This window comes from Manduca sexta, chromosome 19, assembly GCF_014839805.1.
Source record: "Manduca sexta isolate Smith_Timp_Sample1 chromosome 19, JHU_Msex_v1.0, whole genome shotgun sequence".
Classification (NCBI taxonomy): domain Eukaryota; kingdom Metazoa; phylum Arthropoda; class Insecta; order Lepidoptera; family Sphingidae; genus Manduca; species Manduca sexta.
This window is the reverse complement of record NC_051133.1, coordinates 6897119-6914337: the sequence shown is the minus strand read 5'-3', so window position 1 is coordinate 6914337 and position 17219 is coordinate 6897119. Positions and strand designations below refer to the sequence as shown.

The window sequence follows — 17219 nt, the reverse complement described above, 5'->3', positions numbered from 1 at the left end:
GACAAATATATACTATCATTGTGTTGCGTTCATTTTACACCGTCACCGAGTGTTACCATGTGTCTACGGGTATTTCAAACAATACCTCAAAATATAAAGATTTTGAGAAAAATCGCCCTAAAAGTAAGAGTGCGCGAACCAATGCAACATTTATATTTTCTTTAAATATACGCCATTCAGCTTAAAATATCTGACTCAGCATACCAGCCACCACAGTTTTGCCAACTTATTAAAATTACCTTTAAAAGTGGTGATTTAGACCTTCCTTGTGGCACAAAAATATTGATTTCATTGTAATTTGGTTTACTTACAACTATGCTAGAATTTTTTTAGTGTTGTAGCCCTAAGGAGATCGTGTAACTTTATGTTCAAATTTTAAATTTAGCAACACATGAATTGTATGCATGCACGCCATCGTCCTCATTACCGACAGATTGCATACGTTTAGTCTTTTTCTATAGTATTGCTTACTATTAAATGCAGTAGGAATCTTATATTTATAACGTAAAATCAGGACATTGTAAATACGTTTCACAATTACCACCATGGCGTCAAGTGAAGGTCGAAGTGCTCAGTCAAACTTGCATCAGCAAGACCTAACCAAATTGGTGAGTAAAAATCTTTTTTTTCCCGCTTGCTTTATCAAATAATACATTTATTAATTATAATGAAATTGTAACCATGATAATTATAATCATAAACCTGTATAACCTATCAAACTCATAGCAGAAAAATGTTTAATACATTTTCAGGATGTAACAAAATTATCGGCTCTCTCACCTGAAGTTATATCAAGGCAAGCAACGATTAATATAGGTACTATCGGGCATGTAGCTCACGGCAAATCAACTGTTGTGAAGGCTATCTCTGGAGTGCAAACTGTTAGATTCAAGAATGAACTGGAGAGGAACATCACTATCAAATTAGGTATGTATGGAACTCGAAATATAATAGTACTTGCAGACAATGTAAAGTAAAAAGTAACCTGTAAAGCCCGTGTGTTGCATAAGTTTGGTGTAAATTTCATATTGAATACTCATTCAAGAGAAAAGAGAAGAAATCCATGTGCTAAAAAGAAACATTAATTATTTCATTCCTAAATTTAAAAAAAATGTTTATATTGTCTGAAAGTTTCATTGAGTAAAAATATAGTTTTTAATTTTTGTCTTATCAAATACTAATAGTATACTTACTAACTATTATCAATTTGATCAACATATTTATTATATGACTCAAGAGTCATAAACATGAATATTAAAGTAACTAATGGAGATACAATGCAATATTGCTTATTATTGATATTGCAGTCTCTTAATTGCCTTTTATTCATCTCAACATATATATATATATTTTATTATAATAATGATATATTATGAACTGATATGTGGCAAGCGATTTATTTATTTCAAGTTGACCTACTATTTTTCTTTTTTATTTGTGTTGGTTATAAAGTGGCAATTGTACTATAATATAATAATAAAGAAATAAAATCTTCCAACAGTAACATAAATTAGTTTGTGTAATCTAACAGATGTTTTGCAATATACCATGTCTCCAATTAAATATATTTGAAAATCTATTTTACTATTTTTATACTATAAAGTTTTAGATCTTTTCACTTAAACAAAACATGGTATGTTGCAGAGCGCCTGTCGGACTCAGTTGTAAAAATGTACACTGAAAGGGCAGATGAAAGGATTGAAAACTTATTCTTTGACAAAATAAAAAGAGCCAGAAAAAGAAACATGTCCATTGAGTCTGGAGAGGAAGAGGTTGCTTCTAAGAAACAAAAGAAAAGCAAAAAGATAAAAGATTCAGAAGAATTCATCATAGAAAAAATTATTGGATTCAAGTATGAATTTGGAAAAGAATATTTCCATGTAAAATGGAAAGGATGGCCTGACAGTGAAAACACCTGGGAACCCATTGAACATTTGGATAATTGTCCAGACATTATTAAAGAATTCCTTATTACCGAGGAAAGTAAAAACTGTAACAAAATAGAAAAGCTTAAAGAAGAAATATCATTTGATAATCTCTTATGTGAAAAAGAACTTTTAAAAAGATATGATGAATTTGATGGTGTAGAACTCATAAAAATAAAAAATGATTTGTTACTTAAATTATTGTCAATGACAGTATTATCTGAAGATCAAGAAGTGTATGCAAGTGAACTTGTGCAAAAAACTAGAGATATTTTACAATTGTATGTTTTTACAAGAACAAGGTGTCGTCAATTGATGAAATTAAAAGATTGGGAAGAAATTTTAAATCAAGTAGATAAGTCTAAGAAATTGATAGTAGAAAACAATATTGATTTGGCTGGACCCCCTGAAAGTTTCACATATATTAATCAATCCATACCAGGACCTGGAGTTATTATCCCTGATGAACCACCAATTGGGTGTGAGTGTTCAGCTTGTAACTGCCGTTCAAAGACTTGCTGTGGTATGCAAGCTGGTTTGTTTGCTTATACAAATAATAAAAGGCTACGGGTGGCTCCAGGTACTCCTATTTATGAATGTAATAAAGCATGTAAATGCTCCTCAGACTGCAATAACCGTGTAGTTCAAAGCGGGCGGAATGTTAAACTTACAATATTTCGTACATCTAATGGCTGTGGGTGGGGTGTAAAAAGTGAACAAAAAATAAAAGAAGGTCAGTTCATTTGTCAGTATGTAGGGGAAGTCATTACGTTTGAAGAGGCAGAAAAGCGTGGAAGGGAATATGATGCTAATGGGCTTACATATCTGTTTGATCTTGATTTCAACTCAGTTGAAAATCCCTATGTTGTAGATGCTGCACATTTAGGAAATGTATCACATTTTATAAACCATTCGTGTGACCCTAATTTAGGTGTCTGGGCAGTTTGGGCTGATTGTCTTGATCCAAATTTACCAATGTTAGCTTTGTTTGCAACACGAGACATTGAGATAGGTGAAGAAATATGCTTTGACTACTTACAAAAATCCCCCGAAAATGACGTGAGTAATGTTGGGTCCATAAACACTATTGATAGTGAAGACAATGATGTAGAGGCTGCAAATGGTTCAGAGGCAGGCATTGCATCAGCCCCTGGGTCACCAGTGAAGTCTAGGTTTGAAATCCAACAACAAAACATGGCAATGTTAAGAAATCGAACCGAGTGCAGATGTGGTACTGCTAAATGTAGAAAATATTTGTTTTGATACATGAATGAAAAGAAATATCACAATTATATTATACTGTTGTAAAATTGTTGTGTGGATTTTGTTATGTATTATGTTGCAATATGGAAATAATGTGCACTTACATTTATTGTTCTTATTCGGACATGTTTTATATTGAATATTATTTTAATACTGAATCTCATTTCAGTTTATTTAAATTGTCCACAAAATAACTAGCACAATATAATGTCATATTTGACAGTTAATATCAGTGCTGTTACACTGTGGCCTGTGGTTCAAAATACTGCACAAATAGATAAAAAAACTTAGTTTTATTACTTTAGATTAATATGACATAATGTTTTTGTGGAACTGTGAAATTTTCTGCATGATACTATTTTTGATATGATAATTGATTTAATTAAATAAATAGAAATATATTTACTTGCTAAAAATTTATAATAATATACTATTCTCCTGTACTGTGCCTTATATTGTAAATACTTCTCATGTCTTACTTTATGATTAGAGTTCCATAGTCAATAGTTATAAGCGGTTTTATTATAATCATGCAAACACCATTACTTGCTTTAATTGCTGTACAATTCATAATATTGTAAAGGACAATGCCCAGTTAGTGAACCTTATTAAACAATTCAATTTGATTACTCGTATTTTACTTGTGACTTTTTAGGCATTATTAAAAATCTGCTCGTATTTGTTATTCTATATATTTATCAAGTAATTCAAATGGACTTGGGACTTTCAAAATAGCGAAAATTGAAAGCAGGCTTGTGAACGTAAAAATACGGTTTGTAAATGTATTTATTAACTAATTAATTAATTAATCCACTGGTCAATCAAATATTGATTAATTAATACAAAATTAAGTACTTCTAGGTAGTTAGCAATACATTGTTATTATGTTCATATTCATACTAAAATAAATCCTCTTATATTAAACTCCGCAAGCGATCCACTCTGAACAAAAATACATCTTCACTTTGTCAATGACTATTGGGCATTTCTCTTCAAGTTATATTAAAGTTCCTATTTAATAATATTATTTTATTAATCTATAATATAAAAAAAAAGCTTTTACATAATGAAACTGCACACACTGTTTACTCAATTCTCATTCTTTAAGTCAATTTTCTTAATAACTATACTATGGAACTAACTTTGTTAACATGTACTTGTATTTTTAATAACCTGTTATAATCTAAACACTGGGGCCTTATTCTCTATCCAGGGCCCTTATTCTGTATGATAGTGTAAGCCGTAAATGTGTTATTCTAGTAAGTCTAAACATGATGCGTTGCGTTACGTGCTTGTTACACACTGTCAAAATAACGTGCGGGATAGAGAATAAGGCCCCAGCACGTTATTTTGACAGTGTGTAACAAGCACGTAACACAACGCATCATGTTTAGGACTATAGAAATTTGGCTTACAGAATACCATTCCACACACATTTCTCGAAGATAACATGACACGGCCGCGTTACGCGTTTACACTATCATACAGAATAAGGGCCCTGGCTTACCAACCAATGTACTTACGTTGTTAAATGCAAAATGATTTGTAAGTCTATAGCAAGAACAAATATAGTTCATTCTCTTTTTGTTATGCTACGCGATTTTATGTATTGTCTATGCCTGTTTAGATTACAATGAAATAAAGCTATACCACAGTAAATGCAAGCTAAATTAAGCCTTAATGTAATGATATGTGATTTCGATTATAGATGTAAGAATTCGATCACGTTTGTATACAATATATTCGTAATGTGTTTATATAGTTAACTGGGGACAAGTTTTTTCGAGAATCTTTTATTGGACCACCAGTCAGACCAGTCCATTTGTTGATAAGTCAATGGGTCTAAGCATTGCTATGGTTTACTATTTTAGAATAGTTTTCTTGAATACAATATAATTAAATGGAATATTGAGTTTTCTTTTCATTTTATTAAACATAAAGGGAAACCTGTCATTGAATAAGTAGACTCTACTGTGTAACTACTAGCCTTCCTGTACACCTTGCGAGTAGGCCATTATTTGTCTGTGCAAAAATCCATTGTGGAACCCAATTTTGTATTCATAGAAGTAAAAAACACGATTGGCACATAGCCTCGAGACATATGAGCTAATAATATTGAGCTTATATAGGTCGTTATATATGCTATGTAAAAAGAAATGTTATTGGGTGACCTTGTACGTACACCCATATTGTCTATTTGAAAAACTGGAACATACTCTACTCACTATCAATATTTCTAATAAATAAAAATAATTTTAGATAATTTCTGCATTTTATTATAGGTTACGCGAACGCAAAAATTTACAAATGCGACAATCCGAAATGTGCTCGGCCCACAAGTTATATATCGGGGGGTTCTTCAAAAGACGACAATTTCCCGTGTCTGCGGCCCGCGTGCTCGGGTCGCTTCCAACTGGTGCGCCACGTGAGCTTCGTCGACTGCCCCGGGCACGACATCCTCATGGCCACCATGCTTAACGGTGCAGCGGTCATGGACGCCGCTTTACTTCTCATTGCCGGTATGTTCATATTTGTTTTTAATCTGTTATACCCTAATTCGGTAAATACCGTGTAACCTAATCCCAGGATACCATGTGACATCGTTAAGCTATTGTCTCGTGCGTTAGTTATTCTCCCTTTAGAACCTAAACTCGTTACTATGTTGGTGTATTCCGTTGATAAATTAATCATTTATATCTCTTCAGGAAACGAGTCATGCCCACAGCCGCAGACTAGCGAACATTTGGCAGCCATTGAAATCATGAAACTTAAACACATACTTATCCTGCAAAACAAAATTGATCTTGTGAAAGAAGGACAGGCCAAAGAGCAACATGAGCAGATTGTTAAGTTTGTGCAAGGAACTGTGGCTGAAGGCGCGCCTATAATACCCATATCTGCTCAATTGAAGTATAACATTGAGGTAACTAAATAACTTTAATGTACTTTGATGACTTTAACTGACGAAAATTTGGTGTAAAAGTATACTTGTATCGAACACATCGCTTACAAAAGTTTTTGACCTATGTTGTAATAACTATTATAGTATCTACCATCATTGCTGATAAAAAAAAGAAAGGAAAAATAAAAACTACTGCAACACAAATTGCATGACAGTTGACAAAGCTGGTAATAGAATTGTGTAGAGCCTTTATAACATCTACATTGAGGGAATCATGAGAGATACATTATTGAATTATACTATGATATTGACAGGTTCTATGTGAATATATCACCAAGAAGATTCCAGTTCCGCTTAGAGATTTCACCTCTCCTCCACGCATGATCGTTATTCGTTCGTTCGATGTAAACAAGCCAGGTTGCGAAGTAGACGATCTTAGGGGTGGTGTAGCTGGCGGGTCTATTCTCCAAGGAGTGCTTACCGTTGGCATGGAAATTGAAGTAAGCAAAAGAAAATATAATTCTTTTTCACTATTATTAAATTTTACAGCTTATGCTACCAATTCTGCTCGAAACAATATTCCCGAAAAAAGTTTTCAATCAAAATAATATAGTCTATAATGCTAAGGATCGTAATTTTTTATTTAAAATAGGCCTTACTAAGAAGATCTTCACGAACACTCACAAAACATCTTTACGTTACAGGTGAGACCCGGTTTAGTGAGCAAGGATGCCGACGGCAAATTAACGTGTACACCAATTTTCTCTCGTATCGTTTCTCTTTTTGCTGAACAAAACGAACTTCAGTATGCAGTCCCCGGTGGTCTTATTGGTGTTGGAACTAAGATTGAACCTACTCTATGCCGTGCTGACAGACTTGTTGGTCAAGTAAGTTTTTTTTATACAACTGCAAAGGTTTTTAATGTATAAATTTTTGAAGCTCTTTTTTATATATAAGTTCGTGTTTATATGATGTTTACTTATTGCACCTGGAACTACCCACTGAAGTCAGACTTGAAGTATTTTTAAACTTCATACTTACTGCATTGACAGGTACTTGGAGCTGTCGGCGCTTTGCCCGGAATATTTGTAAAGCTGGAAGTGTCATACTATCTTTTGAAACGTTTGCTCGGTGTACGCACAGAGGGAGACAAGAAAGCCGCCAAAGTGCAAAAGCTAACCAAGAATGAGGTAAGTAGTTCCTTTTGTAACGATAAAGTAACTGATATAAATACTGGTATTATATTTTTTTTTTCATTTGCCTAATACTACAAGTTGGAATTAAAAGATTCCACTAGTATATTATATATCGTAATTCTATTACATGTATTGAATAATGTAGCGGCTATAACTTACAACAGTTATGGAACGGACTAATGAATGGTCATATAAAAATATTTACAATTATAAATAATATTATGTAGTATTTTACGATCACACATAATTATAGATTCAGTAATTTTCAAATAGGTCGATATAACAGAATGACGAGATTCGAATTTGTCGAAACTAATAACGACCATTATGATTTCATCACTAAACACCAAAACTATACAATGTGATGTAGATTGTAGGTTTCGATAACTTGACATACAGCCAAAACTATTTATATCTTATTACTAAAGTAAAAATAGAAAAATTAGATTGTTTTTTTTTTTTAGAAAGAATAGTGATTCTTAAACCATTGTATAATTATATTATACTAATTAGGGTTATTTTGGATAGTAATTGACATTCCCGTTATACAGTAGCTCGTTTATTCAAATATAACTTGTATGTACATAATAATAAACGTGAATTTTACAAATTTATTTCACTGAGTACATAATATTGTTTGTATTATAACCATCAAAATAGCATACAAGATAATTTTATTGCTTTTAGGTTGTAATAACTATATTGTTTTGCATATTTTTTTACTATTTCAGGTATTATTGGTCAATATCGGGTCGCTCAGTACCGGCGGTAGAGTCATAGCTACTAAGGCTGATTTAGCCAAGATTGCTCTGACCAATCCTGTATGTACGGAAATCGGAGAGAAGGTCGCTCTTAGCAGAAGAGTGGAAAATCATTGGCGGTATATATCAAAGTTATAAGCCTACGCTTTTCAACATTATACCTTTTTACCTATTACTTATACATTATATTTTTCAACAGATTAATCGGCTGGGGTCAAATCCAAGGCGGTGAAACAATTGAACCGGCGAAAAACTAATTATTATGACTTTTTTATACAATATACCAGCCTCTACTCGTAAAGGGACAATTTAAGAAATGTCTTCTGTTTGTAATATAGACTTTTTAAAGTTTTAAAACATTGTTCTCTTTATGAGAAGATGAACTATTGTAATCTATATGTATATTTAATAAAATATAAATATAAGAAGCCTATGTGATTTCACCTGTTACCTGATGATCTATATCATTAAGAGTAAGGAATAAATAAGATAACAAATAGAGATTACCATACTGGGTAAATAATTTATTGATTTCGTTCATTTAAAGTTGCGAAAATGACTTAGGCCATGTATATAAAAGTGTTGATATCTTCATCATCGCGGCGCATGTACTTGTGTTCAATGAGCCATTCCAACTGTTCTTTTATCATTTTCTTTGAAGGCAAGAACATATTCTTCAATATTTCGACGAGTTCACTCTGAAATTATTATTTTCTTTAGTAAAAAACAGCATAATAACGAAAGGCGTAGTAAAGGAACTTTACGAATACTATAAATTAGATACATTGTGAGTTTAAGTCAACTCAAAAATCGCACTACGAATTTGGATTGAACTCTGGCCATATTCTGGATTTAACATAAAGGTTACCTTTTGATCTTTATCACAGAAAAGTACACAGTAGGACTTCCCCCAGGAATTTTGTTGTGGACTAAACTTTAAGTGTACTATGTAACATAACTAACTTTTGCTCACGGCTTCGCCCGCGTGAAGGAGTTTTCCGAGATTAAAGGCCCACTATATATTTTCCCGGAATAGTACCTACCCTATAACCTTCCCAGACTTTTAAACTATCTCCGTACCAACCAAATTTCGTTTTGTTATTTCACATCCCGTTCCCGTGGGAACGGCATAAAAAGTATCCTATGTCCGTCTCCTGCTTCTAAGCTCTGGCCTATCAATTTTCAGCCAAATCGGTTCACCCGTTCTTGAGTTATAAATAGTGTAACTAACACAACTTTCTTTTATATATTTAGATATACAGGTGTGTAGGGTGTTAACACTTAATAAAATGTATTTTACCTGAAGAGCAGTATTTGTTATACGCTTCCTCATCTTCAAAATTTTTATAATGGCTTCTTGAGTCCTTAATATTCGTAACTGAACTATAGAATGATTGTCTTCCAATTGGGATCGTTCCGTGCTTAATTGTAAACGACCGATCAAATTAATTTTGCCCCGGCGCTGCGGTTTTCCATTTTTAATGAGTGAGAATTCTTGATTTACCCAGAATGTCGTGTTCTCAGCAAAATCTTTTGGATTTTGTACATTGGGTTCATAACACAACAACTGTCGTTTCAGTTTCGGAAAAGCAACCAAAGACCATAAAGTCCTCCTCAGTTCAGGATCAGGAAGTTCAGTAGCCAGTCTTAAATTTTCGTAACTTATTTTCTCCATTGGACGCTGATTCCAAGCGAACAAAACAGCCATTTGAAATGTAGTAACATCGAGATCAAATCTGCCAACTGAATTAGCAAAAGTGATTGTCCCATTACTCATATGATGGTACCATTGTAATTTACGACCAGAATGTTTCTTTTTGTAAAACTCTTCAACTTCAGGAATATAATCTTCTAATTCTAAAGGAAGACTTACGGTAACTCTCTCAGATCCACGAGCCCATGCTCCAGCATTGAGAATTTTAATGTTAATTGCATCATGACGTGTTGTGTCTGCCCTAAACTGAGTATTTAGATCCTCGCTAACCTTAATATCTTGGAACATTCGAGCAAGTTTGTTAACATAATCAGCTGGCATACCTACTTCACGCAACCATTCTACCATATCTTCTTCTTTCTCAGAATCAGCACTTGAGTCTAAAATTAATCTTCGGGTTAAATGTGCTTTGTGATATCTCATAAACACATCTTTATTTTCAATATATTTTAACACTAACAATACATCCTTTAACCTAGACTCTATCTGTTCACTAGTTAAACGTTTACTCAGTGGTGTTTTTCGGAGAAGCATATCACAGTAATTAGCCAGCAGTTCTGGACATTTACTCTCTGGAGCCGTACCTTTGCTACCACGAATGAGAGTCGACGAAGGCAACTCTAATTTGAACACTGTAGTATCATTCACTACACATTTGTATGCCTTGTCCCTAGCTGTTAAGAAACGTGGATCATCCATGAAAGCATCCTTCACTAATGTACTGAATCTCTTAAATAGATCAAGCAAGCGTTCAACATACTTTTCAGAATCTGTAGTTATAATATCAGCAGATGCTACCATATCTGCTAGGCCTGCCGACACAATGTGAGCTTCCAAATCCCGAAGAATTGGAGTAACGCCTTCTGGTATTCTATCCAACAGTCGAAACATTAATTGAAGTTTTTGCGTTTCACCAGCTTTGATGAGAGGTGCACTTTCAGCTAGAAGTGTGGGTAAATGATCTCCAATGATAACTTTCTCACAACATTGTGTCAGGGCTGCCACACTGCCACTGCCTGGCTCAAGATATCTATGTGCTCGAGCTTCTTCTTCTTTAAGTCGTTGGTCGGCATATTTCATATATGCCTGAACACCATTAGTCAACAAATGCTCATTGGCTTTCAATTTATAAAACTCTTCAGTGGCTTGCATGTAAGCAGCTTCAAAGTTTTCTCTGTATATTTGTAATTTATCAATTGAATTTGAGCATAAATTAACTGTAAGAAAAAAAAAATCTATTATTTTAATTTTTCCTCTTAATTTGCCCCAAACTATATTTTATGAAAAATATATTTCTTTTCCTGACATTTACTAAGATTATCTTATATTATGAATATGGTGTATGTGTATATTTCTAACTGAAAATGTTACAAATTATATTGCCACTATGACAAATCCTCTTAGAGTAGAAGTAGTGGCGTTAGGGTGTATAAAATAAAAAAATAATTATTTTTTATTTCTTTTGCTTGAAACCACTTTTTTACTTTACATCCATAGATCAAATAACTATTAAAGTGTTATTTTATAAAGATAAGTATACATTTTATCTATGTATGTGGTTTTATATAGTAACACAATGTCAAAATAACCTTGTGATATCGAACTCACATATTTACATTAATAATTTGAAGCTGTTTTTGTGTCTTAACACAATCATTTAATCTAGTGTAAAATAAAACAAATTAAACAATCAATTCTTCAGTCCAATAGCTGTACACTAATACTTTAAACTATCAGGTGTCAGGTTTAAATTAACTTGTGCCCAATATAGTGGTGCCGAAAAGGCCCAATAACTTCAATTTATTTAATTTTATTTTTTTTAAATCTCCATTGCTGGATGTACAATCGGCCAAGTTCGTGCTAGTACACTTCCAAACACATTTTGCTTGACCGGTCTAATGTCCCGAGATATTTAGACACGCCCCTGTCTCATATTTCACCAATTACGACAGTTTTGGAGATGTGCGAAAGGAACAGCAGATAACTCTTATTGTTTACTTTAGTTGGATTTTACTGATTGATGATGCGCACGCAATTATTGAGTACCATTTTGCTCACAATAATTTTTTCGTTTACGGACACCGATATCTTGCCACTACGTAAACTTATGTTCGTTTACTGGACTCTTGATTACTTAGTCGCCGACCTGTCCTGTGACTACTGCACCATGGATTATATATTCCGTGAATTAAATCTTACGATAAGTAAATCAGTCATACTATACTCGATAAATATTTTAATATTAATTTTATTTAGTGGACGTTAATATGCGTGGGAAAAATATCGTCAGCGCAGAGAACTAATAATTAAAATTTTCCAGTTTTGAGAATATCGCAGTTTATGGTTTTTTTTAAATTATTGGTCATCATAATTAATTATATTTAAAGCCAACATAAACCACCTCCTTTTCAAGCTCTTTTAAATATAATTATAATATTGAATTTTAATGAACCCTTATACCTTTAATTGTGTAAAACAGACTTCAATATGCTACTTATTATATTTTATGTTAATCCTTAAGTTATCCTATCTATCGTAGGGTCAAATATGATTACTGTCATTGGTGTGTTTTTTTTGCCACTATTAATCATACTTATAGTAAATCTATGTAGTATGTTATGTAAGATGCTTTACATATAATCGAATGTAAAAATTTTGAAAAGAAATACAACTGAAAAACTAAAAAGTACTCAATACGAAAATACACTACTTCGGCGGGTATACCCACTATAGTTATAGGTGTTATCTACCTTTTCTTGATCTCAGTTAAGAAGTCAGAGTTTTTGATATTGAAACCGCAGTAGCATTTAGCGTAACTTTTACCGTCGAGTTTTAATAGTAAACTCTAGTTTAATGTTGGGAAGATATTAAGACAGGCCGGTAAGCCTTTTAGTCCAGTCAATGAGCTCAAAAAGGTGTCAATTTATGTATTATAAAGATCCAAAACATATGAGGGATAGCTCATTCGATTTGGATAACATAACGTCTAGAAAAGTAGTCTTTAGGGTAATTGGGACTTAAAAAATACAATTGTTATTAAGAGGATAAAGAGGTTCTTCGATAACTTAAAAAATATTAATATTTAAGAACTAAGGAGGAAATTTCCAATTTCCAAGTCACGACGCCCGAAATTCTAACTCCATTATTAATAATTTTTATTTGATGCCAACAATATAGACGAGTTCAAATAATTTATGTATAGGCGGTAATTTGTTTTTATTACAGTAATATTGCAAAGCCAACATTATTATTGCTGCACATGTGCAGTTTAAAAAGTGTAAATATTTCACATAAAAAGGGTCTTTGTTAGAGCACGAATTTTTTTATCAACCCCGGTTCCACGTCGACGCCTTTATCGGGAAGCGGCGTCCATTGTTTATTGAATTTAGACGAGTTTAAAGATTTTAAGTATTGGTATTATGATTTCTTACTAAAGTAATCAACTATGTCGGCGCGTTTGTAAGATCCGTTTATAGACGTTTAAGTTCTACCCCGAGATTTCTGTTATTACTGTTTCTTTTACAACTACATAATATGTAGCACTGAATTAAAGTAGAACTACAATCCGATTTAATGCAATTTGGGATTTTTATCTCAATAAAACGTGTGCAATTATGGAAAATAGAACTGATTTTTTTTTACTTAATATGGATTATTTCGTACTTAACCCACGTATTTTGTGTCGGCCGCATTGGCGTTCTGCTCCCATATAAATTTTATTGTTTTGGCCTTGTAGTCATTACATTAAAATATTATTATAATAATAGATTTTAGTAATTAATATATAATTTAATTGTATTACAGAGAAACACTGTCTCTCGATGGATACACTAGGATGCGGATGAGAGCTCCATCGCTGACCGATCCAGTGCGCACCCTCTACTCAACCTGCCTACTGAGCGTGTCAAACTTGTAATGAATACAAATAAATCATATCACTGAAGTAACAAAAAAATGTGTTTTATTTATGGCGTAGCGATGTGTGCGTGACTACTATTGAAATAAATCATTTAATTTGAAATTTTTTATTTAATTTTTTTTTATCTAATTTAAATATTACACTTAAAATGAACTCTTTAGGAATATAAACGTTATTACATTTGGAAGGCATACCAAAAAAAGTTAAGTAATCAAAAATATTGTTTAGTTATCTCTGAAAATAATTACTGTGAATAATTTTTTTTTCTAATTTTCTTTTTTTTTAAATTTCCCTTTATATTCGCTAATGATAATAATAACGCTTACTTATGTAAAAAAAAAACAGGTAGTAATATCTTTTGACAAATCGTGAAATTATTGGATGAACTACTCAGCCATGACATTTCTTTCTTATTTTTCTTATAAATAAAGGGTCTAAAATTATTATTGTAACGACTCCAAGTTACTAATTTTTGGTTGGAATTGATTCGAAACAAAAAACCAGCGCCCATACAAAAAGTGGACACATCCTTTAAAAAGTAAATAAAATTTTCAAAAAAGCATAAAAAATTTGGAGAAAAAAATATAAATTTCTAATAATGTAACAAATAACAATGATTTATGATTATGTGAATGATTGAACGAAATAAATAAACTGAACTGTTTAAGTAATTTTTACAATTCAAAATTCAATCATAAGATGCAGCTATTAAATCGATAAAAAAATTCCATACCTGTAAATTGATTATAGATTTTGGGTTTTAACTGAGCGAAAACTAAATAATTGGCTAAAGAAAGTAACTAAAGTTTACAAACTGGACATGTGCAGTAATAAAATGTTAGCCTTGCAAATATTACTGTAATAAGAATTCAAATCAACGCCTACACTTATAATCTTTAAATGCCTCTAAATTCAAAAGCATAACAATAGACTCAGTTTAACGATAAATGCGTCCACGTAAGACCGGTGTCAATACAAACATTCATAAAAAATGCGCTCTTTAACAAACCATTTTTATGTGAAATATTTATTCTTTTCAAACAACATCTGCAGCAATAAAAATGTTGCCTTTTCAACATTACTCTAATAAAAGCAAATTACCGCCTACACATAAAATCTTTAAACTCGCCTCAAATTCAATAAGTAATAATCGCTGCATACCGATAAATAGCCCAATTAACTACTTCAAAATGGTGTTAACTAGTTCAAATTTGGATGAAAAAAGGTATTTCGTTATCAACTTAAAAACGATTCATATTTAAGATAAAAACAGATCATTAAGAGGAAATAAAAAAAAATCAATATCTCCAAGAAGCTAATTATTTTCGGTCAATTATCTTAACTTTAATGTTAATACATATTTGTAAATACAGAGATTGGAATAAAATGTTATCATCTAAGTTTTAGAAATTAAACAAAATACCAATTCAAATAATGAAATCTATAACTATAATTTACGATTATAATATGAATTATTGAATGAATTGAATAAACTGAACTGTTTAATTTTTACAATTCAAAATTCAATCATAATATGCAGCCATTAATTAATTGAGCCATTGAAAGTAATCAGACACATAATATAATATAAAAAAATTACGTAATGTCGTTTCCCATTTATTAATAGATACTCCAATCTCCAAACTATAAAACTTTTGTTATTACGTTCTTTACACTGACAATATGCATCTTACAAGTATAGGAATTATGATCATAGCATAGACGTGCGCGCATCAATTTTAATGTCGTTTTCTATTATACACTCAGCAGCGGTTCGATGGTATTACGTAACGTCATTGCTGGTAGCCAGCAGGCCTACAACTGATATTGATCTATGCATTCAATCCCAATCCCCGCCTCCCAAACATAGTAAAATTTTTGTGCCAAGTTATTTTGGCCCTTAAGGTGGTCGAGCTGGAACTTTGTTGATTGTACATGGAGCCTTATTACATATATAATTATTTGTGTCAGTTTTGGTTGAATGTACATCACCAAATTGATGAATCCACAGCTACTTGCAGAGCCCAAAATAAATTAGACAAAACAAGGTACACTAATTCTGATCCATTGGCTACCTTTTTTAAATAGGCAGCCAAAAAGATTTTTCAATGGAAACAGGAAAACAACACTTTCCCAGAACCTCAAGAATAGTGTACAATGATGTTGGAAATCAGTTTTCTTAGTTTCTTTTATCCTTGATACACTATTTACTTTAAACCGTATGGTTCTTGAGGAATTTTATATGAAATAAGTAGATTAATTGCACTTTGCTCTCAAGTCTTCATATTTGTTAGATAAAAAGACAACCCAATTTCTATCCCTTCTTAAAAACAATCCTCAGAAACACTAGCTTTTATGAGCCTGCTAGTTATAAGAAATACCATATATTTCACATTCATTTGCTATTTTACAAGATCCTCAAAGCTACAGCAGTTAGAAATCAAAATTAATTAATTTTGATACACTAGAAATAAAACATTTTCTGTGTTTTACATTTATAAAAGTACCTACAACATGCTAATTATTATTTTTTTACTTACCATAAGATTCCCTTACACCTATAACAAGTTGTGAATCAAATGATTCCCCATTCCTCTCGGCTTGAACAAGTTTCATAGCAGAGTCTTGTAATCTTTGTTTGATATCAACAAAAATGCTTTGATTCCACGAGTCCAACATAAGCTTGCGAACCAAACTATCCTCTATGTTGTTATTATTATTCTTTTTCTGTGAATTTGAAGTGGCAGCAGTGGTGACTTTACTTAAATTATTTATTGAATTTTCTAACTGGCGAAATGGTGTGGGTAGATAATTACACTGTGTAAAAAATCTGCCCCATTCAGCTATATAAGCTTTCAATAGCGCTTGGTCTTCTCTCTGAGCCAAAACTCGAACTTGAGCCTGTTTGATGTACATCATTATATCTTGTTGAAGAGCATCTCGCAACTTGTATGGACCTCTCTCGTCCCATAAGCACACCGAGTGTACAGCACCAAAAAGATCTTGCCATTCGGTTTGAGTTACCGGTTCCTGCTTCAGTAGCTTCAAAACTATAGGACGCATCGATGGCCATTTGTCCTCGAAAGTGACCTGCCCTTTATCCTGTAAAGAATTTACAAAAAACTATAAAACTGGCCTCGCTTGATTAATAATAAAACTAACAAAAAAAAGCACCTTCAACATGACTTAATCAAATTAAATTATTTATTACGAATCCACTTCTCATATTCTGATATTTTTTGTTAAGATTTTGATGACACTTGCTGTAGGGATGGACTGCCGACGAATAGCTATTGTTTACCGATGTTTTTTAAATAATTCAGATTTTTTTAATGATTTTCCGACATATTTCGATTATGACTATAACGATATTATGAGACCATTATCATTGTTTCCGTTTAGTTACCTACTCGATAGCGTTAAAATATCTGCAATCGATACTCTCAAAAAAAAAATGTTTAAGGCCTGGTTTACACGTCCGAAACGCCATGCTGAATTCAAAATCTGAATTAGAGCGCTAATATGGCCTACAACATCAC

The 17219-nt window shown here is 32.3% G+C and overlaps 2 protein-coding genes across 3 annotated transcripts; one reads left to right on the top strand and one right to left on the bottom strand.

Annotated features, from left to right (window-relative positions):
• Nucleotides 1-323: 323 nt before the first annotated feature.
• On the top strand, nucleotides 324-8472 carry LOC115444008 (eukaryotic translation initiation factor 2 subunit 3). 2 transcript variants are annotated; one of them, XM_030169617.2, is made up of 9 exons: nucleotides 356-608; nucleotides 753-927; nucleotides 5471-5707; nucleotides 5894-6111; nucleotides 6405-6590; nucleotides 6795-6977; nucleotides 7143-7280; nucleotides 8018-8166; nucleotides 8247-8472. In XM_030169617.2, exons 1-9 carry the CDS (start codon nucleotides 546-548, stop codon nucleotides 8302-8304), a joined length of 1407 nt encoding a protein of 468 aa, XP_030025477.1. In that variant the 5' UTR covers nucleotides 356-545; the 3' UTR covers nucleotides 8305-8472. The 2 variants fall into 2 exon arrangements, with proteins under 2 accessions (XP_030025476.2, XP_030025477.1); XM_030169616.2 differs by lacking the exons at nucleotides 5471-5707; nucleotides 5894-6111; nucleotides 6405-6590; ... (2 more) ...; nucleotides 8018-8166; nucleotides 8247-8472 and adding an exon at nucleotides 1645-3814 and having other exon boundaries at nucleotides 324-608.
• Nucleotides 8473-8544: 72 nt separating this feature from the next.
• LOC115444007 (cullin-5) lies at nucleotides 8545-17043 on the bottom strand. Its single transcript, XM_030169615.2, has 4 exons — nucleotides 16855-17043; nucleotides 16221-16782; nucleotides 9348-10978; nucleotides 8545-8745 (listed from the first exon to the last, which is right to left on the bottom strand). The coding sequence occupies exons 1-4, from the start codon at nucleotides 16861-16863 to the stop codon at nucleotides 8608-8610; spliced, it is 2340 nt and encodes a 779-aa protein (XP_030025475.2). The 5' UTR covers nucleotides 16864-17043; the 3' UTR covers nucleotides 8545-8607.
• Between the last annotated feature and the right edge of the window lie 176 nt (nucleotides 17044-17219).

Excerpts from the sequence above, each read along its gene's own strand:
- LOC115444007 (XM_030169615.2), bottom strand. Across the intron at positions 10,979-16,220 it reads AGGTGTAAGGGAATCTTATG|TTAATTTATGCTCAAATTCA; the intron begins GTAAGTAAAAAA and ends TTTTTCTTACAG. Across the intron at positions 8,746-9,347 it reads TAACAAATACTGCTCTTCAG|AGTGAACTCGTCGAAATATT; the intron begins GTAAAATACATT and ends TAATAATTTCAG.
- LOC115444008 (XM_030169616.2), top strand. The coding sequence starts at position 546 with ATGGCGTCAAGTGAAGGTCGAAGTGCTCAGTCAAACTTGCATCAGCAA. Across the intron at positions 609-752 it reads AGCAAGACCTAACCAAATTG|GATGTAACAAAATTATCGGC; the intron begins GTGAGTAAAAAT and ends ATACATTTTCAG. Across the intron at positions 928-1,644 it reads GAACATCACTATCAAATTAG|AGCGCCTGTCGGACTCAGTT; the intron begins GTATGTATGGAA and ends GGTATGTTGCAG.